Consider the following 23,126-nt stretch of genomic DNA (forward strand, 5'->3'; position numbering starts at 1 on the left):
TACCCTGGGTAGCCACATCAGTTCTGGTTACTGCAGAAGACATAGCTTCTGCCAGGTGGATGACACCTCCTAGGTGGATGATGATTACCAACTCACCATTTGAACTGATAAGGTGTCAACACCATTACTGTGCATCCCTCTGCATTAACTGCCTGCACCATTCCCTGGTAAGTCACACTCCCCAGGGCTGTTTTGTAGACATGTGTAGGTGGCCACAATTTCTCTGGCAATGCCTGGACCTTGTAAATATCTCTCCTGAGAGCTGCCAGGTCTTTGTGGATCTCCCTATGCTCTGGCACTCCCATGCTTCAGAAAACCCTACTGTGTACCATGATCTGCTGTTCCACTGAGGACCTGGACAGCTCTGGAGAAGCTTGCCTTGGCAATTGGTTTACCTAACGCTATACTAAGAGTTTTTAACAAAAGCCACAAATTATCACTTTGGTTATCTAGAGTCTCTTTTCCCTTTCAAGTTTACTGCTTAAGATTTGCCATTTAGCATATATTTGAAAAGTTTGAAGCTTTATGTTTAAATAAGAAGCAATTTCGTTGCAAATTAAGTACAGATGTCAGATAACTCACCAAAAGCCCCAAAAGTGGTCCATTCCTAACCTCCCCTAAGCTACAAGCTGTAACCTGCAGTGGAGAATTACACATTCACCTTCCTAATTATTTTAAAATAAAAATCTACCAAGGAATTGCGATATAGAAAATTCTGTGCTATATAACCTTGCCACAAAATAAATAAATCCTACTGTTTACACATATAATACAGCACCAGCACCTATAATAAAAGTGGAAAAGACTCTATACTGCTACTCTGATTTTAAAAATATTAATTTATTTTTATGTTCACACTTGTGGTTAGTCTAGAAAACACTTCGATTTACACAATTTACTCTTCAAACCCTCATTCTTTCACTGTATTGAACTGTTCTGATCACCATTGTGAATTCCTTCTTCATAGTTAAATATGTGGTTACATAAAACTCTGCTCTATTTAGCAACATCACTTCTTTTTGCTTTTGAAGGATCTCAGGATTGTGCAGTGAAGTAATCTGACCTTCCAATCAAATCCTAAGGAAAGCAGAAAAACTGTCATTTTGATAATTTCTAAATGAAAGACATGAACCTTCCAATCACAAAAAAAAAAAATTGAAAGAAACTGAAATTAAGCTAAATGTTAAAATTTTTTTAAATGCCTGAAAAAGAAGTAAACTCAAGTTTTAACTGAAACTAAATATTTCTCTTTCCTTTTAAAATAATCTCGTATTTCCATGAAGCACTTTGCTTTATTTCATAATATAAAACCCTCTATACAGCTCTAAAGAAAATCCCAGTCCATAAAGAAATGTTTCCATTTTCAGCAAAAACATGAATCAAAAAACTTCAGGTAAAATGTTGGTAGGCTCTCAAGCATTTCTAAATGTACCTTATGGTCATCCCTTACTCTTTAAAATCATTCCTACAGAATAACTGCAGAAGTTTAAGCTCTTTCAACCCCAAGTACTTCCTTGACCAAGGGTCAGCACTCTCAGTTAAGCTCAGATGCATAAGCCTGTGAATAGTGGAAATTTTCACACTAAACCTGTTACCACTTTTTTATAGGATCAGCTTAATCACTCAAGAATTTGGGTCACCTACTATCTTAACCACTTTCCACTCTCAAGGAACAGCATGTACTATCAAGACTTGTTGCCCAGATTGAGTTGATAAAAAAAACACAGGAAGGGGAAGGAGAAAGGGAATGGGAAGGGGAAGAATTACTACAACAACACACTCAGAATTTTCACCCCTCAGCAGAAATATAAAGTAGTAAGTGTAAATCCTTTATATCCTTTCAGAACTACATGAGAGGCTCTGTGATTGATGAAGATCTACACCAAAGATCTGCACGCAAACAAAAGGTAATACCAGAACTTTGCCTGGTATTAATATAAAATCATCTTACTGACATGAAGGGGAAGGGTCTTTGCAATACCTTTGAGTCACCTAGAACATAATCATTACCATATTTACATAAAATTCATCACCAGCCCATGAAACCTTAAAATGGCTATGTAAGATACCATAGAGGGTTATCATTTTGCAATAGCACAGTGATGAAATGCAGAGCAAAAGTAGTGTGCGGTGTCTTTAATGTTTTTTCAGTTGACAGTCAGCAACATATAGACATATATGATGCATAATAAAATCTTTAGGATTCACAACTGTGTTTTATATACCTAAATTAAGCTAAACGGGTGATCGAATGCACTAAGTAAAGAAAAATGTTATTGTGAGATAAAAAACAAAGAAGGATTTTATGGTGTGATCACTACACAGTGCTCCATAAGTCTGAATTTCAAACAGCTAGACAAATACAGCAAGCCAAGAAGATCAACAATAGGATACCCACTTCACCAATTCTACTACTATTGTCATAGTGACAGTGGAAAATCTAATTTACTGTACTTATGAAGATTATATTTATTAACACATATTTAGTTCTATTAACAAAACTAAGTAATACCTGAAGATGTTATGATTATAATTTAGGAACAAAACCATTTCTAGTACAGCTACTTAATGCCCAGATTTTGCTGCACTGAAGAAAACAAAAGTTAGAAATGAGACCATTCAAAAAATTATGGATCTGGCCACCTCAAATGAATTACGTGAACTGTACTTATCCCTCTCAGTTATTTATATTATGTATTTTCTTCCTTTAACTTAGATGCAATGTTCATTTGCACTTTGAAGTTTTCTCTTTTCTCTCAAAAAGATCACTAAGGTCAAAAATATTTAGCCATTGGCTGCTTTCCTTACTGTCACAGTGTGACTTGGGTTTTGCCAATTTTAATATATTTAATTTCTTTTAGAGATAGGATTTGGGGAGTAGAGACAAGGCAGGATCAAAACTTAAAAAGGTACAAGAAGAAATTTATTAATAACACAAAAAAGAATTTAGAAGAAGATTCCTAGATTATTCCCTCCTCCCTTCATTCCACATTCCTTAACAACATCATACAGAAAACACTTCAGTCAGTTATCCACCCAAATAGTCATTTCAGTTCACTTAAGACATAAAAGTTCCTTTTTTAGTTATGGCTTAGTGGGAGTCTTCACCTTCAAAATCTACATCCACCCAGGAAAAATTGCAGATTATGACTCTCCTCCCATTTTTACACAGTCCTTCCAGAGCTGTGCAATGGGTTATGTTACTCACTTGGGGTACCACTTTTAAAGGCCGGCTGCTGAAAAACAAAATGCTCTTCATCTCCTTCTCTATCAAATGTCTCTGTTCATATTCCACTCCCAGAAAAGAGAGAGCTCCATTTCCGCGAGGCAAAAAGTCTTCTTCTCAAGCATCCAAACGTCCCCAAGTATATTTCACAGTTTAAAGGAATTTTAGTGAAGTCACACTTAGCCCACAAAAAAGGTTTTCAGTTATTTATCAGTTGCATCTTTTCAATCTCTTCCCATCAGGAACTTTATCTTCATTCCGCTGACCTCTGTAGTCTCCATGCTTTATTTCTTCTCATTCAGGGGAGCTCAGGAGATCGAGAATTTTATCCAGGCATAAAGAAGTTAAAATAGTATCCAGATCATGAAGAAGCCACATGGGCATCTGGAGGCCTCTTCTGCCACTGGGTGGGTGCTGGGGCCATACGGAGCCGGGGGCTGCCACACCAGGGCCGGGCCGCCCGGAGCCATGCGGTCAGGGGCCGGAGGCCGGGACCATGCAGCCGGTCCCGCTGAGCCCAGAGCCAGGCCGGGCCAGTGCCCTGGCCAGAGCCACCTCACCCCCCGGAAAGAGCCTAGTTAACTTCATCCACTGTGATTTGTGAAAACGAAATAACTTTTCATTGGTTTCCCGAGCTGTCCATCACCAAATCAGCTCTCTGACTGGTCCCAGCAGCGCACAGGGAAAGGCCTCAGATACGGGACAGCTCCTCCGTTCCCCGGCCTCGTGGTGCTTTCCCTGAGGCGAATCCACCCCATCCCTTAGCATGTGAAACCAACACACTTACAAAGTGCTCTACAGTTTAAGTGATTGATCACTATATTGAGTGATAGGTCAATCCCTGCCCTCTGACCTAAAACAAGAAGAAAACCAGTTTGCAAAATCAACACTCCTTTCATACAGATCAGATATACTGAAAGTCTACCAAGTCTCATCCACAATCCCATCCCACTGACTGCTTACTAGCCATTTCATCACACTCAGGTTGACAAGGACTTCGATCCTACTTTTCCTCTTTTAAAGTAATCTGATAGCATGGGATAAACATTTAGTATATCTCCCTTATGTCTATGTTGCTTACCTGCTCTTGTAATGTCTATGCTTTCATTTTGTTCCACTTATTTTGAAAATCATGACAAAAAAAAGGTTGAGTCATATATATCTGGAAATACTGGGACAAAGAGCTGAATAGGACAGCACAAAGCCTGATATAATACAAATATTAGGTCAGCAAGTACTCCTTTGACATCTGCTTGTATGCTATCACAATTACACAGCTGTATACAAGGAAATCACCCAAACAAACAAAGACATGACCCAAAAAACTAAACTGTAGTTTCCTGTATTAAGAAAGATATCACTTCAATAAAGACACTGAGAACCTAAAGCAAGTCCAGAACAAAGCTGGTGAAATATCTAGAGAGCAAGTCCTACAAGGAGTGTCTGAAGGCGCTGAGATTATTTAGCCTGGAGAAAAGGAGGCTCAGGGGTTGATCGTATCACTCTCTACAACTCCCTCAAAGAAGGTTGTAATCAAGGGAGGGTCAGCCTTTTCTCCAGGTAACTAGCAACAGCACAAGATGACACAGCCTCAAGCTGCTCCAGGGGAAGTTGAGGTTGAATAGGATAAATTATTTCACAGTAATGGTTGTTAAACATCGGAATGTACAACCCAGGGAAGTGGTGGAGTTACATCCCTGGAGGTGTTTAAGGAAAGACTGGATGTGGCACCCACTGGTCAAGGGTTGGACTCAATTATTTCACAGGTCTTTCTTAACCCAAATAATCCTGTGATTCTGGAAGGAATGGCAGACACTTTCAGCAAACCTTCATCTCCTAAATTTTCCACTAACCTAACAAATCACATCCAGGGGAGGGCCGCAAATTCTCAATTTCTATTTAAAAGCTATCCGATTTCTACTTGCTATAGTGAGATAATTATTACCATGACTAGTTAATGAACTAGATGTATTGCAAACAGAAAATTCCTAGGGGAAAGAAGAGACATGACCTCAAAGACATACCTCAAAGGCAGCTTTCATAGTGACCACAGCATTTTTCAGGTAGATAACATGTCTTGAAATTATGATGAACTGAAAAGTGCCCAGACATGATAGGCAGTTCTGAATATGCTAAGTTTAAACTGCAAACTGTGTTACAGCAGCAAAATTACCCAGCCAGCATGTATTACTTATAAAAAGCAAACACCTCTCACAAGGATAGAAATACTCTTCCATGATGGTCAAAAAGAAAAAGACTTACAACCAAAAGGACATCTTCGATATAAGTCAAGCCTTCTTAGTCAGAGATGTGAAATTTCTCCAGTAATCTCCAGATTACTGCAAGACTGTAATTCCTCTATCATCAAGGAATTTCTTTTTAATATTGTAGAAGAAAACAAACAAACTATAGACCAGATGGTTAGTATCGGGTACCATTGATTTTTCTGCTTTATGTTCTGCTTTCTTTCTCCAGCCATGACTTCTATGGAGATTATGTTGCCCTAACATCGAATAAAGTAGATGGCTACCTTCCTATCAAGGGGAAGATAAACATGAGACACCGTGCTAAAGACTACGGTTCCTATATATTATCTCTTCCTCATGATGAGAAGGCCTTTAAAACAAAATTTGTATTTACAATGACTTAATGATTTACAGTCAAGCTGATGTAAACTTGCTCAAGAACGTGTCTCCTACTACTGCTCTGCAAAAAAGCTGAGGAATATATAATTTTTCAAATCCAGGGTATTTTCTACAGCCTCCACCTGTGTGCATTTACATTTGCATCTGCTCAGTTTCATAAGGCTAAATTTTCTGAACTATGAAGTTAACATATTCATTACTCACTTTATGAGCTCCATGACGATCTATGTATTATTTTGTTATGAAACCTTCTCATACAGGACCTTTCTTCTCTGCTGAAAAAAGCAGACAGTAACACTGACTCTTCACCATGACAATTTTCTGTCATAGTGTCACTCAGCAAAATATAGGCCACTGGACAAATTGGAAGATGATGTAGGCTGCAGTGCCATCCTTATGATGTTGACATTGCTTTAAGATTTATATTTGTCAGACTTGGACAGTGTAGTCTCTCAGCTTGCCAAGTGCCCTGCTGTGATAAGGTGCAAGGAATAAGTAAGCTGCTTAAGTTCAGAGCTGACAAGACAGATGTAATGAGAACAACACACAGACATTCCTGAAGACCACACGGTTAAACATGCTAGATGTCCTAGCAAATGATCTCACTTCACTACATGTACAGGGAAAATATGCCACTTCTCCAGAAACAAAATGGTGTTGTCTGTCATTTGGAGCATTTAAGAGACTCGTCTCTAGTGCAAGCTGTGGCAGCTGTCTATGAGACCATACTTTCTCCTGGTAACAGAGGAATACCAAGCAAAACAGCATCATGAAATAAATTAAATGTTTTAAAAGCTGCACAGTAAAAAAAGGCAGGACAAATCACTAGTGTCTAATAGACAGTGCCATTTTTCCACCAAAAAACCTTTATCTAAAACTTTATGATACTTTATCCTTTTCTTGGAAACTGCATATATAGAAAGCTCACAGAGAGCTACTTCAGCAAATAGAAAAAAAAGTAACCCCAGGGAGTAACTCAGCCATCATTTTTTCTCTTTAAAATGAACATTAACTTGAGTTACTTTAAATTCTCAGAATATGCTGTGCAAATCAACTTACTACTATCTTCAGCAGCTCCTTACAAATATTATTTCAAATAGCAGTCAGCTTCCTAAAGGAAAACCAGTATCTGTTCATGAACACAAGTTCTCAAGCTCATAACCTGAACTGGATCTTTTACCTTTCAGGGAACAGGTCTCACAGTAATGTTCCAAGGATCATCACACAAGTGTCTTGTGGCAGAGAACTTTAAGTGAGAGAGACTATAGGAAAAAATTACTTAAAAGTACTAAAAATCCAAATTTAACTGTTGAAAGCTAATTGAGTTTTGAACTATTTCCAATTATTTGTCCAAGTAATTAATTTATCGATAACTCATCATTCTATCCTTAAAATAAATCAAATTTATGAAATGGCATGCAGCATATGTAACGAATGAAGGGGGCTAGAAGTGACTGTGCAAATGTGTTGGGAAGGATAAAGATTTTACAGGAAGGTCTCACAGATATGTATGTATAACAGAAAGATCTTTCAATGTACATTCTGAAGAAGGTATAGAAACGATAGTCAGTTTTGATAGAGAAGAAAAGAACTGCTGAGCCAGTCTTACTGGGTAACTAAGGAGGCAAAGAGCAAGTGAGTTGGAAGTGGCTTTTATGACTCTGAGAAAAGGATAAATCCACCTCAAAGAGAAGATGTCTTTACCAAGCAAGACAAACAAAAATGCCACATTGCAAGTAAAGATCTCAGAATTTTCCATTGCAAGAAAATTGAAAAACAACTTCTAGCTTTAATTATAACATACTAACTTTTGGTGATTGGAAAATAGTAACATGAATATGGTAATGTTAGTAGTTATGATAAGCTATAGGTAATAGTAAAGGTATTGATTGGTTATAATTTTTTAAGATGTTCTGTAATGAAAAGTATATAATGCACTGTAACCGAGACTAGAAGAAGCTTTCACATGAACCTACAGCTGTGGCTGATAAGGCTGGGTTCTTGTCACCCACGAACCGTCAATTGCTGCATCATTTGGATACAATAAACAGCATTTTAAAGAGCCTGCCTGGAGTTCTGCATCCCTCATTTAGGTTCTAACACAAATGGAAAGCTATGATCAAATCCCAAACACTGAAACTTGGTGGGACAAATTGCAAGACTGGAGCACTCCAATTGACAGTAACAAACTGTTCAGAAGGTTCAGGCAATGAAGGAGGGGCAATTTATTCTCCCTATGGACTCGAATGCATAAACCCATCTTTGAAAAACAGTGATGAACAGGTCAAAAGCTTGTGGCTGGAAATCAGAAGCCAAGCCAATTAAGGAAATCTCCCGGATTGTGCTTATTGCCCACCACTCAATTGAAGGGATCCTGTTGATAAAACCTTCTTATTCCACCTGCAGGAAGGATCACTCTGGCTGGTTCTGATCCAGCTGCAGGGATTTGTCAGGACAGTCACCTGACATCTGATGGAAAAGCAGCTCAGCAAGATATAAGCAGTCCAAGAGACTCATGGAGAGCATCAAGGAAAATTTCTTAAGCCAGGTGACAGAGAAGTGTTACCGCACTTGCTGCTTACCGACACAGATTAACTAACTGGAGAGGTCAGGATCAGTGGCAGTCTGGCCTAAAGTGGTCAAGCCCTGGTAGAATTTGTGATCTCAAGGGTTATGGGACAAAGAAAGGTTAAAGTCAGTATCCTGAATTTTAGAAGCCTGAACTTTTAGTTATTTAAGAAATTAGGATGGGACCTTCTGGAAAACTGCACTCAGGGAAAAAGGAGTGGAATGGAACTCTCAGATCTTTTGAGGGCATTTTTATTAGAGCCCAAGATCTCTCCATTTCCACCAGTGACCATTCAGGCAGAGAAGGCAGGAGACCAGCATGGCTCAGTAAAGACCTCCTGGATAAAGTGAAATACAAGACGGAAAAGCACTGGACGCGGAATCAGGGACAGACATCCTGAGAAGAAAAGAGAAGTGCTGTCTGGCTGAGGAGGCACAGGATAGGAAAGCTAAGGTATAGTTTGTCTTAGGTTGCAATGCAATATGTAACCGAAAGCACGTATTCTATTACCATCTGTTAAAACCAGGTGGGGCAATTTTCTTTATCTCTTCCATGACGCATCCTTCCTCCAAGAAGATATTGTCTGTTAATGGGCCATTGAGTCCCACTGCATGACTGATAAAATTACATCATCTCATTGTGAGGTGCTCCACCTGGAGGGGAGCCAAACATTCCTACCCGAATATAATCTGAGATTTGGAAAACCACAGCCAGCCTTTTTCCACTGGATTCCCAGAGGAAAACCATACCCTTGCACATCACCAATGGACCTCCAGAGGAAAACTTTCTATAGGATCATTGCTTCAACAGAACCACATCTGTCCCCCCAGGAGGACTGCAGCAACCATTTAATCAGACTGCTGCCAACACCCTGACTGACAGGGTGTCAGGGTGTATTCTGACTCTGTCAGTGTTCTTGTACTACTGCATTTTATTTTAATTTTCCTATTAAGTTGTAGTTCTGACTTGGGTTCTCCCACTGATTTGTTTTCAAACCAGCAGAAGCTGGAGCTGAATTTGGCACGAGATAGAAAGAATTGTAAAAATGGCTTCTATAAGCATGTTGGTCAGAAATGGAAGATTAAAGAAAATGTGAGGTATTTGATAATTTTGTTTCCCTCAGTGTTAGTAATCACTCTTCCCACATCTCTGAAGTCCCTAAACATCAAAGCAGAAGAGCAGATCAGGTTCAAGACCACCAGGGGGACCTGAACATACACAAGTCCATAGGACCCAGTGAGATACACCCCAGTGTCCTAATAGAATTGGCAGATGGAGTTGCCAAGCCATACTCCATCACATCGGAAAAGTCATGGCAATCAGGGAAAGTGCCCACTGACGGGAGGAAAGGGAATATTGCACACTTTTTAAAATGTATATTTATAACAGAACATTTTTTCCATAATCATAATCCATCACCTTTGTATCTGGGGTAAGGTGATTTTAACTGGAGCATCACTGCAATTATTACCAGTAGCATTTATGACACCATAAAGTTACAATATTGAATCTTCTAAAAATTTACTTTTTTATTATATGCAAGTCTAAAGCAGTTTTGAATAAATTTTGATGTGCTACTGACTATATGCACATTAAAAAAACCCCAACAGTTCTTCACACATCAGTGGGTCATCACCACATTACCATTCTATCCCTTTAAAGTCTCCACTGTTTCACGTCCTCTAGAATTTTTGAACACTCTGGGCTGGAAGGGATCATGTAGTTTCAGCCCCATTGCCACTCGAGCAGGTTACTCAAAGCCCCATACAACCTGATCTTGAATACTTCCAGTGATGAGGCACCTACATGTTCTGTGGGCAGCCTGCTCTAGCATTATACCACTTTCAGTGTAAGAAAAAAGGTCTTTCTTGCATCCCATCTAAATCTACCTTCTTTCAGTATAAAACAGTTGCTGGTAGTCCTGTCACTCCAGGTCTTGGTAAAAAAATCGTTAGATTAATTTTCTAGAAATTCTTTTTAAATATTAAAAGGCCTCAGTAAGTTTTCACCAGAGCTTTCTCTCCTCATTCTGAAAAGCTTCAGCCTTCTCAGCCTGTCTTCACAGCAGAGTTGCTCCAGCCCTCTAATAATTTTTGTCTTGGACCCATTTTAATAAGCCAATTATTTTTTCTTGTGCTGGGTAACCCCAGAACTGGATGAACTACTCCAGCTGGGAGTACTCTTGCAAAAGCAGAGTAGAGGCACAAAGTCCCCTCTCTTGACCTGATGGCCATGCTGCATTTCATGCAGCCTAGGATGCATTTGGCTTGTTGGCTTTTTGGGTTATAAGTGCATGTTGACAGCAAGTGTCCAGCTTTATCCCCTGTAGTCCCAAGTCATTCTCTGCTGTCAATCTATTCATTCATGAGCCTGTACTGGTATTGGGAATTGTCCGTAGCCTGAACAGAGATGTGATACAAAATAACGGAAGATTTTTTTCAGTTTTAATTTACATTTAAAAATATGGTATGTATTCAATCACTATACAAACAAAAGCCATGCATATAACTTGTGCATGTAATAATCAGAGATAAATTTTCCTGGATTATGGTGCCTACAAATTATTTTCTTACAGATCCAAACCTGGTACCAGTTTTCTTTCTCCAGATTTCTAAATTCTGCATACACTGGACACATTTAATCCTTGACAGTTACTACACTTATAATAGCAGACATATTTATGTCTCTTTCTGTTCATGTCTTCAGACATTATTTATAGTAATGCATTCCTAGCATTTGCCGTATCTTTCATAAGACTTGATAGTACCGTAGCACTGCAAGATACAAATTTGACAGTTTGCAATAGGATCTAGGCATTATTCTGACAGTAAGTACTATACAGCCAGCAAACTATACTCTTTTAATATCCTTATTAAAAATCTTATGAACACTCTGACTAAATCATATATAGTAAATTTTACTTTGTACATGACGGCAATGAGTCACTACATTTTTAATAAATTATGTACTGCAGTAAGCAACTGCAGTAAAATAATTGCATTATTTTTAGTTTAACACTTTTTAAAATCAAGTATATTACTAAAAGCAATTTCATTAACAGTTATAAAACAATTTGGAAATATTTTAATCTCTGGCTCAAGATTTCTGTCCATTTCAGTCCCATTACCTGTGAATGTGTGCAATGATCTAGTTAATACATAATTGTATCTATAGCAAAACAATTCTGTTCAATGGCCCTTCCAGCAATATTTTTGGAAACACTGAAAAGTAATCAATACTTCTTTGTATTACCAGAAACGCATAGCAACACTGGTATACATCACTGCAAAAGCTTCTCTACTTTTTCAGAAACACAGCTGCAATAGTTCTACTAGCTCACTGTAGTTTAACAAATTAATTCCATTACAAATTAAAACAGAGAAGATGAGCAGTGTCCTCAAATGCCTTTAATCCTTTTTTATCATTAAAACAGAATGACATGCAGGAGAATATGTGTACATTCTTTTAAAAGCTCATACAAATTTTTGCTTTGATCCCATTCTTCAGTGCCATACCACTGAGAAACCTCTATATTTTCAGAATTGATGTATCTTTCAATACCATAATCTTTGGCTTTCAAGCTCACTATTATTTGCCTTCAGGTGCAAATTTTAAAGTATACAGCCTTCTAAAAAACCTTTATGGCTTCAGCCAGATTCTGAAAGGCTTGTAGATCAGTCATCATCACACTGTAGATTTCTTTTCAAAATAATGTTCTTTAGTCAGAGTACACTTGTGGTTATAGCTGCTTCACTTGTCAAATACAAATCTGAGGTCATCAAAAGCTTCAGGGCAACTTCAGCTATTCCAAAACTCATTTTCTACCTCTATTTTGTTGGAGAAATAGTATTTCAAGTATAAAAATAATAGGAAACTCTACAGATAGAGAAACAAAGGCATCGCATGTGCATGTTTCAGCACACCATCGCAGTGACTGCCTATCAGGACAAAATCAATCCAATACCCAAGCATTTTGAAACATAAAAAATACCAAAAGGACATATTTCACTGAATTTGATATATATTCTACTGAAATCATGATTTTAGAGCTGACATCTCAAAATACATAGGTCTAGGAACAGATGCTAATGATTCTATTTAAGTATTTCTGTTGTAATTGATGAAACATTTAAACACTCTCATTTATAAGGTCTACATTCATTACAAGTCACATGCCTGGCAAGGCTGAATGGCACTAGGCTCAATATTCCTGCTGGCTTGAATTCATTGGCCATATACTAGCACAGTCTTTTATTTAATTCTAGTTTGAGTCCCATGTTATATTAAAATAGAAAAACAGACAAGAGAGCACTTACTTTCAAAGGCTGATTTGATATTTGAGAGGTCAATCTGAATTTTTCATCTCCAGAGACTTTTTTATGCAGATATAATTCATATTTATAATTAGAGCTGAGTAATTAACACTCTTTTGAAAACACAGACTATCTAGGTACTTGGGGAAAAGCTTTTCCCTTCCCAAAGTAAAATTGAGTTTTATCATTGACTTTGACATACAAAGAATTACAGTTTGTTTCCTATGACCCAAAGCCCCATGCATATAAATAATCGAAGAAAAATTGAATTTTAAAAGCATAAGCATACACCAAACTTCTCTTGGAGACTTAAAGCAAATAGAACAAGGCAAAAATAAATTAAATAAAACTAAACTCAGCTGGAAACCTAAGCTTTGTCTACTTTGTGTAAACTGTTCAATGCTGTTTAACAGCACTGGGATGGAAGCTGACACCAAACTCATTCACAACATATATTTTTCAAATTACGTACTTCCTCCAGCTTGTCATTAGCTAAAATTCTGCATTTACATGTATAAATTTCAAATGATGCCCCTTCATCCCATCACTTCTCAGCAACTTTGCCTCTCTTTTATCTGCTCCTAACATTTTCACTGTGGTTAAAAGTACTTAAGTTAGCATTTGTGTCTTTCTTGTTTTCACACTAGCTCATGTCTGCTGCTAAACTTGGAGACCACTGGAACAGAAGCCATCTGAACTATGTGTCCACAAAACACTAGCATACTGTAATTTATGCAAAAAATTCGTTTATAATGTGTGATAGAGTAAGTACATCCCTTCAGATATTTTCTTTTAGGACTCAGACTAAATGTCCATATTCAACTTATTTCTTTCCTAGCTTAGTAATTACAAATTGTCATTCCATGTGGCTATTTGAACTCTAAGTGTCTGATGGATGTGAATGTCATAAAACAGAGAAAGAAAGACTGACTCTCCGACAAAAGAAGACCAGGATAATCTCATTTCTCCATTCACATATATTAAAAAAAAAAAAAAAAAGAAAAGAGACAGAGAGAGAAAATGTATCATCACAGACATAACATGGAGAAACCACAGGTTATAGCATCCTTGTGGAATGCTCTCAACACTAAGGTTGCCTAGGAGGTCTTTTGCTTTTGCATGAGAAGTCAGCTGAAGTCCAACAATATAATGGGTTTATACCCCTAAAATAGAAGCAATTTCACCAGAGGGTATCACATTCTTTTCTTCCCCTATGAAAAAATCAAGCAGCCAAATCTTATATTTATTTTGTCTACTTGCATTCAGGAAAAAACTTCAAAAGACTTAATTTTTAATAAAAATTTCACTGTTGTGTAAGTTTTCAGCAGTGATGGCACTTGACACATAACCTACCAAGAAAACTAGAGAAATATGAAAGTATGTTGGCATGCTATAACAACCCAGTAATTTGCAAACGTGAGCAGCTGAATGAAACAATTTTAAATCTATGAATTACCGTTCAAGTTTTACTCTGGAAGAAATTACTGTATCTTAAATATTTAATAGTGGCAAGACTGACAGGAAACACACTGATTTCAACCCACAATTTCTAATGAACTGAAACAATTTAACAGCAATCTCTACATCGACTGGCTAAGCAATAAAAATAAGCCTACCAACATGCTCATGTTTGCACAGATGTTTTTTAATTTTTAAAAAATTAAACATTGGCTTTTTATTTCCTTTGCTGTTTCTTTGTACAAGCTACATTAAAGAAGATGTCAGGTCCTCCTCTACAGATCTCTGAAAATAGTATATATTCTTCTTATTTGGGTTTCTTATTACTTCAGGGGGGAGGAAGAAGGAGAACAGTGATAGAAAATGTTTCAAACAACAAGAACAATTTGCTTCTACAGTGTAATATCTTATTTTGGTATGGCTGCATGCTAGAACTTAATTAATTCCTTTATAATTTCTTTTCACTGCTCATTAAAAAAAAAAAAAAAATCAACAAAATACATCCTAAACTTTTTAAAGGAGAGGTGGCACAGTAGGGAAGTTCACATTTATTTATTACATACCCATGCTTTATCACAAAATTAATTCTAAAAATAGGCTCAATTATTTTTTTTTTTCTTATGAAGGCTCAGTATCAAGAAGTTATGTACAAAGCTTGCCTTTTTTCTGGTAACTCTCTGGCTTGAATGATGGAGAGAGATGAACAAAGGCGTCCCTAATCTATCAAATAGGATACCTGTGAAGCTGGAATTAGATGCTGAAGAACAGCACTGCCAGTCCCTAAAATTTCAAATGGCAAAACTGACATGCATCAATTGCTCACATATTCCCAGGTGTGAAAATTCACTATTCTTTTACAGAAATTAACAGCAATGCAGATGGTATCAACTGTCTACTCGCAGGTATAGAGCAAATGGTAATGAAAAGGAATGAATGATATGGATGAAGTGGGGTTGAGCAGAGGAAAGAAGAGGGAGGAATTCCTAGAGAAATAATAAACTTGCATATAATCCCTGGGATTACCCTGAGGAAAATTATTCAGTGCCAGTGGGTACAAAAGCTTGCTATTCTGTAGCATTAACAATCAGAAGTGAAGACTAACTTAAAGATCGTGTTTGAATTGAGAATAATGTGGCAAATATACACAAGGCTAGAACATACACAGAAGGCTATTGGCAGCAAACTCTTTAGAGAAGTAGGAACCCCATGTTTCAGGAAACAAGAGAAATATGTTACACGAGGTATCAAAGATACAGCGTTTTAGAGAAAATAAAACTATCCATGAAATTCTACTATGTCTATGTCTATGTCTATGTCTATGTCTATGTCTATGTCTATGTCTATGTCCATGTCCATGTCCATGTCCATGTCTATGTCTCTGCCTGTGTTTGTGTCTGTGTCTTTGTATGTGTCATTTTTATTTTTAAAATGCAGAATGACATCATATCATATATCATTCAGGAAAGATAGTTTAGCTAGGGTATTCACTCTGAAACAGACCAGAGTAAAATCAACAGATGCAGTAATTTACTTGCAATAAAATCAACTTTAAAAGCAGACAGCCTGCTGGTGATTTTAGGGCAGGCTTTTTTTTTCCTGCTCCTTTACCCAAGAAACAACATTTTATTGGTCTATTGGCATTACATCACTACAGAGACTTTTGAAATGGTCAAACTGCCTACTTCCCTCAAAGTAATACAAATCTAGCTATTTCATTATAAATTTAATGTGAGAAATTAAATCCTGGAATAGTAAGGTTTAATGAGCCAACCAGGATTCTAGTGCTTCCTTCCCTCATGGGAAGGCTGTCTTCTACATGCAGGACTACTACATTTATGACTGTTATAAAGTACCCTGCCTCTCAATTCTACTATATTCAGCTGAGTTTCTCCTCATAACACTCTATCCACACAAACATACAAACTCTTCTTTAAAAAACAATGTTAAGAAAAGAAAATATTCTATTTTTAAACACTGTTATATTTGCAAGATATCACAGGCTTATATATAGCTTTTTAGAGTACAAGTGGTTCAATGCCATTTTATACTGAAGGAGGCATTAAGAATTGAAAAAGCACTAAGGACTAAAAGCAATATTCTATCCACTGAAGGAAAAAATAGAAGAAAATCTAAAAACTCCTGACTGTTCATAACTAATTAACAAAATTGCTTCATATTCTGCAGAAATAAATAAGGAATGCAAATTACATATTTTCAGAAACATCAGCTCCACACTCTCATAATCAATAACTTAAAATTAATTCAAGCCTTTTCTAAAAGCCTCCTGTTAGTCTCACAGTGTTTAAATCATGGACAGTCCACAGAATACATTTCAACATTGGATGGATGGATGGATGGATGGATGGATGGATGGATGGATGGATGGATGGATGAATTTAAATCCACCTGGTGGCTGGTCACAAGTGGTGTTCCCCAAGAATCAGGGCCACTTCTCTTTAATATCGCTATGACTTGGCTAAGGGGATCAAGGGCACCTTCAGTCAGTTTGCAGATGACACCAAGCTGAGTGGAAGTGTTGATGTGCTGGAGGGCAGGAAGGCTCTGCAGAGGGATCTGGGCAGGCTGGATCATGGCCCAAGGCAGTGGTGTGAGGTTCAATAAGGCTCAGTGCTGGGCTCTGCTCACGCCCTAACCAGGTGGCCAAGAAGGCAAATTGCATCCTGGCCTGTACTAGAAATAGTGTGGCCAACAGGACCAGGGTAGCGATCTGCTCCCTGTCCTCAGCAACTGCTGAGGCCACACTTGTGATCCAAGAAGGACATTGAGGTGCTCAAGCATGTCCAGAGAAGTGCAGCATATCTGGGGAAGGGCCTGGAGTACAAGTCCTGTGAGGAGTGGCTGAGGAAGCTGGAGAAAAAAAAGCTCAGGAGCAACCTTATCACTCTCTACAACTGCCTGAAATGAGGGTGTGGTAGCCTCTTCCGCCAAGTGAAAAAAATTAGGACAAGACCTAATGGCCTCACACGGTCCCAGAGGAGGTTAGGCTCAATAGCAGGAGCAATTTCTTCACTGAAAGGGTGGTTAGGCATTGGAACAGCCTCCCCAGGGAAGCTGGATGATGTCACCATCTCTGGAAGTGCTAAAAGAATAAGCAGGTATGGCAGATTGAGATAAGGTGTGTCCGGCAGGCTTTGTGTTATTCAGTCAAAGGTTGGACTTGATGATCTTGGAGGTTGCTTCCAAAAATTTTTCCATGATTTCTGTGTTTTCAACTCTTGAATTAAAAATTTTCAAGTTGTCTTATATTTTTATGTTATATATATACACTCTCTAAATATGTCTTTTAAATTTTTTTAAAAGGACATGTGAAAACAAATTTTTAACATTTTGAACAGAAATTCAAAACAGGTTACCACTTGAAGGACAGGCTATCAATTTTAAAGCACTCCAAGCTGTATTTTCACATTTTGAGATACAGCTTCAAAGGAAAAATAATGAATGGAATAAAATGAAATTAAAGTAAAAACAGAGTGAAAATATTACTAGCTCAAAATAAGTGACTATAAGGTAAGGTAGACCAAGAACCGCATTGGAAACAGTATGGGATGGTCCAGAAAACTTACACTTCCTCTAGGACATCACTTTCTTTCTATCTGACAACATCACAGTCATGCACACACTGATAGATTAAGCAATTATCATATAATACAGCAAAAAAAATACATTTTGCAGTTGTGCATATCATATCCTCTTCTTGACTACATCAGTGTTCCTGAATGACACTTGTATGCATATTTTTCAATACCCTGATGGCAGAGATACCATATAACAAACAGATCATGCATCCTTTCACCTCCATAAACAGTAGAGGCAAAAATCAATACTAAAAAGACCTCCCAAATATGTATTGTGTAGTATGCCCTGTCTTTTTGGGTTTCATAAAAATACAGCTCCAAAAATGAAACTTTCGCAGTTGATACTGGTCAAGTTTATTGTTCTTCTCTTGGGGAACAAGGAGTTTAAATTAAACAGAATAGCAAAGACTGTTACTAATGTTAATGCTACTATGTTAATACTACAATGCCATTGTGTTTCAAAAGGCCAATCTTGGTAAAACTCTTGTTTTTTTATTTCTTACCTTAAACATAACTTACTGCTTTTTACCTGGCAACAACCACCACAATTTAGATTTTTAATACATTTCAAATACTGGAATATCTTAATAGCAATGCATATATGGAACATATATTACTATACTACTTACCAATTTTAATCTTTGCAAAGGTATTCTTCTAGTGTCTATTGGAGTACGCTCTGTGACATTACCAAATCTGACTTCTGGGATAGCAATTGCACATATTACATGTGCCCACCTATGAAAAGAAGCAAGTCAAAAATACCACCAAAAAACTCACAGAAATACAAGTGCTTAAGTTTTTGCTTGTGCATTTTGGTTTGATTTGGTTTTCTTAAAGGTACCCATCTGTAGTTACTTCCTAATTAGGCTTTCTTAAGCTTCATTAAGACATTTTAACAAACCGTGCAACACTACCACTTTGTGTCAATAAAATGTCAGACTGAGGTTTTATTGCAATAATTTTTAAGCATGTTTTACTTTTCATGTAAGTAAGAAGTTTTTGTAGGTGTGCTATTCAGGTACATACATAAACAACACACTATTCGGTTCATGTGTAATTTATCATCTACAGCATTTACTACTCATTATTAACATTACTCAGAACTGAGAAACTACTGCTATACAACAAAATTGATTACAATCAATCATGTATCTATCAAACTGCAAAAAAGAAATGCAAATTATATCAAGGCCTTCTGTCTTCTGATACAATGGATTCCAAGTAGCCAAGTGATTAAGCCACCAGTGCAACACCCAACATGAACTGGATCTCCTTTAGTAGCAAAAGCACCTGCAAGTACCTAAGACCATTGTTACATTTAAGACTTTAATGCAACGTCAGGAGGTTTCATGATACATGCTTCTTAGATGCATCAGAAAGCACTACAAATCCTCATGATACATGAACCTTAAAATAAGAAAAGCTAATAGAAACTTTTAAAAGTCTTAAATTAATGTTGAAACTGTGTATTTCATAAAGCAAAAGAGAAGCTAATGCACTTTGATTAACAAAGAGCAGCCTTCTGAGGCAACTTCTAAAATCTTTTTGGGGTATACAAGAAGTAAATCTGAATAATAAAAACATTTCCATCATAAAGATGACATATCTATTAGCAAGTTATACAGTTCAGCCCAAGTAAAAACAGATAAAGTGCAGATCTATCCTTTTATTATGGTGATGGTTTGTTCATGTTTTAAATTACAGAAAAGAGTCTTGTTTTGAGACTTTTTAAAACATTTTTTATAACAGCTGTTTTCTTTTCATTGTGACCTGCCCACCTGCTAAACCACGTTGTCTTACCAAGCTTTACAAGACAGAAATGCTACAAACAAAATGCCTCTTCAACCAATCTTCAACTAAACATTTATCTTCTAAAATCTCTCAATAGACTCAAAACAATTGCTGTGCTCTGCTGAAAAGGAGTCTCAGCCTTCCTATATGGCAAACTGCTTACTGCATGCACACATACCAGTCTGATCCATTAGCTTTTAAAAGTATGACATGCTCTTCCTGTATCTCTAATTAGTATGTACAGAGTAAAGAAGGAGCAATGGGAATGCACATGTTAGATTTTATAACTGTTGGAGAAAAAGATATAATTGTAATATACTTTTCTGAAAACAAAAAATTTGGAAATGATAGCTAATGCTGAAAGACAGATTAAAAACTCCACAATGTTTAACAACTATAAGGTGTTATGGAAATTCTGTTATGAAAACAGAGTTCAACTGCTTTTACAGAAATTAATTTCACAAATCTGTAAAACTAACCTACAGAGTGACAGAATGTAAACCCCAAAACCTTATATGTAATTATACAAGAAAAATTATTTTGTGCACATGTCTCTTAATATCTCTTATGAGGCATTTAAAAAAATTTAAATTTATATCAAAGAAAAGATATACACATTTTTAAAGATGCAACATGGAAGCTCCCAACAGCATTTATCAAATTGGTATGATAAATTTTGTGAGATAATATTTTTGTAATTTTCTTTTTATTTAGCAAGTGAACCAATGAGCAAATTTAAGGGAATTTATAACAGAACTAAAAATCAGCTGACAATTTTCATGTACTGGCAAAAATCTCCATTAAAACGGCTATAATAATAATGTTTTCTGAAGGTAATATATGGCTTGAGCTAAACATAAAACATTTTCCTAACTGGACAACTCAGAGGAGTCACGAAATCAATTCATTATCAAAAACCACAGATAAATTGTTTCTTTGTAAGTGAAAAAGAATGTTGTACCTAGATCAAGTCTTACCACTGCATTCCAAAGCATGAAAGAATAAAGTCTACGTGACATTTCTAAGGTACTAAGACAAGCTAATAATTATGAAATTATTCAAAATGTATAAAGACTACTCTATTATTTGGTTTGAAAAAGCATTAAGCCACAACATTTTCCACTTTAGCTGTTAGGGTTACTTGCTATATTGTTCTGTCACCAGATACAGCAATAGCACAATGTCAGCAACAAAACTATTTTTGACAATGTGTGCTAGAAGTGCATTTTTTAAAAAAATATTCAGAATTGAAAATTATTTCAATATGATTAAAATTAATTCATTGAAAATACTGCGTTTAGAAATTCAAAAGTATTGTACTGTAATTTTCAGGAGCAAAGAAGAAAATACACTTAGCTGTTTGATAAGATATTCAAACAATGATAAATGAGTTTGCATTTACTTTCTTTGCACAAAGGCCAGCGGATTAAAATTTAGAACAAGCAAGTGTGTGCAAATATTAAGACAAATGTACATTTTATCATCTAACTATTTAAGAAAATGCCAGTGCTACATTTCAGTAGAAGTAATTTTAATTCTGCAGTGATTCACCTTAAAGGAACACTGTCAAGTAATCTGCACATGGGAATCAACTGGAAATAAAGTTTAAAACAAACACACACAGTCCTAAAGAATATATTACTTACTTTTTGTCAGTAGTTTGCTTTAATGCACCGCCTCTCAAATTGCAGAGACAACATTCCTAAAAATAAAAATAGAGTAGAAAAAAGTGAGGTTTAGTGATGGTTTACAAATCAGTTCTATTCATCTGATCTTGAGGATAAGCAAACTGCTAATGTATTTAATTACTGGGTTACATTTCCTTACAGGAAAAGCAAAGGATATAGTAACAAAACCAGAAACAACTCCTGGTCTATGTACAGCTTCAAGAAAAAAGGTATTTGAGTACTACTTACAGACATAGTGACTGAATCCTTCAAAATGTAATAAAAAAAGCCAAACAAAATCAACACCAAGAAAACAAACAAAAAAACCCCCCAACATTTGTAATCATTACTGTCATAGAAAGGCTGGAAACTACCATACATTTTACAACGGTAAAACGAAGTATTATGGCACATAATTAGTTTAATAGAAGTTACGGAGAAACTGACCCATAAGCCTATTGATCTAGCTCAAATTGTTTTTTTCTTTTTATTTTTCCTTTATTTTTGTTTTTTCAGTGAAGGTAGTATATCTTTACTGCTTTGATCTTCAGTACAACTCTATCTCTTTCAGGGTACTCACCTAGGTTTCAGTGGGCCCCAGATAACATGCCAAAACACATGGCTTTTCCTACTTCTACTTAAAACTGAGCTTTTGAACAGATACACTCTTTTCTTCTTTCCAACCCTTCACTTCTTCTCTACAGTCTCCTTAATTTCAGAATCTATTCTTTCCCTTTATTTCTCTTTTTTTCCTCTTGTCCCTCGAGAGGAGTTGATGAAAAAGTGTTTTGAACATTAGTTATTTCTCTTCCTGCCTGTTTTTCTGAAAGAATAAATGTACAAAATAGAGTCAAGATATTCTGTGACAGTGTAGCTATATGAGATCGTATCTTTTGAATCCCTACATTTAAACTGCCCTTTCAGGACAAGAAAACAAACCAAACAAAGCGAATCCCCAAAGAACTTCATGTTATACTCCAGTCTGATCTGATCTTAAAAATTTTAAGATGAAGACTAAAAATGTCTGCCAGTAATTTAATTGAATGCTATATTACATTTCCTGTGAAAAACATCTTTCCTAACCATAAAAAAATGCTTTATTGTGACAATTGGATCTTTTTTCCTATTCAAGCACTAAATTTTTGCCCTATCAACAAAAACCATGAAGAACAGAATATGCTCCTAAGGAACACCCTTTTAACTACTTCATATTATTGTAGAGAATTGAGGTTCATTATTCTATCCATGATAACCTTAGGATTGGACCTAATATGTTCTAGATGACATTTCCCTATGTAAAAGTAAACATTAAGTCAGGGTACCCAAAGGCTCAAAACTATACTGCTTTCAGTAAAGTTGTTTGGGGTTTTTTTCTGGGCTTGCAACAGAAGCACTTTGCAATAAAAACTGTTTCAGAGTGATACCCATACCACATCCGACATACCAGTTCTACCCCCAACACTTGTGCAGTGCGGTGGACATCAGCACCAACACCAGCAGCACCCAGGAGGCAGCAGGAGGAGGCAGCAGGTAGATGCTGGTGCTGATGCCACACACACAGGCACTTACCTGCCACTAGAGTGGCTCCAAAATCTCCTGCTTTCCCAGGACCTTCTTGGCTTCTTCTGTTCACCGTCTTTTTTATCCCTTGTCTCCCAGATGGTGTGGCTGACTGAATGGGGTAGAGAGCTGATGCCATTCTCCCTGTGTCTTTCAAGCCACAAGGGCAACCCTGCAGGCTCTATCTTGTAAACGCTATTTCCACCACTTCGGGTCCCTCCGTTTCCCAGAGCTTAATGAGATTTAATGAGTTTTAATGAGATTTGTATTTAGTGATTATTTACTGTTATTGTCTTTT

The 23,126-nt window shown here is 36.7% G+C and overlaps 1 protein-coding gene across 5 annotated transcripts in view; it reads right to left on the bottom strand.

Moving 5' to 3' along the window:
• The window catches only part of KDM4C (lysine demethylase 4C), a 253,994-nt gene that overhangs the window by 55,475 nt on the left and 175,393 nt on the right, over window positions 1–23,126 (bottom strand). For all 5 annotated transcript variants that reach the window (XM_056513735.1, XM_056513737.1, XM_056513736.1 and 2 more), the window contains 2 exons: window positions 21,248–21,303; window positions 18,437–18,545 (listed from right to left, as the gene is read on the bottom strand). In XM_056513735.1, the coding sequence (XP_056369710.1) occupies window positions 18,437–18,545; window positions 21,248–21,303 (165 nt within the window). The remainder of the gene's footprint in view (window positions 1–18,436; window positions 18,546–21,247; window positions 21,304–23,126) is intronic.

The sequence above is a fragment of the Oenanthe melanoleuca genome, chromosome Z, assembly GCF_029582105.1.
Source record: "Oenanthe melanoleuca isolate GR-GAL-2019-014 chromosome Z, OMel1.0, whole genome shotgun sequence".
Taxonomy (NCBI): Eukaryota; Metazoa; Chordata; class Aves; order Passeriformes; family Muscicapidae; genus Oenanthe; species Oenanthe melanoleuca.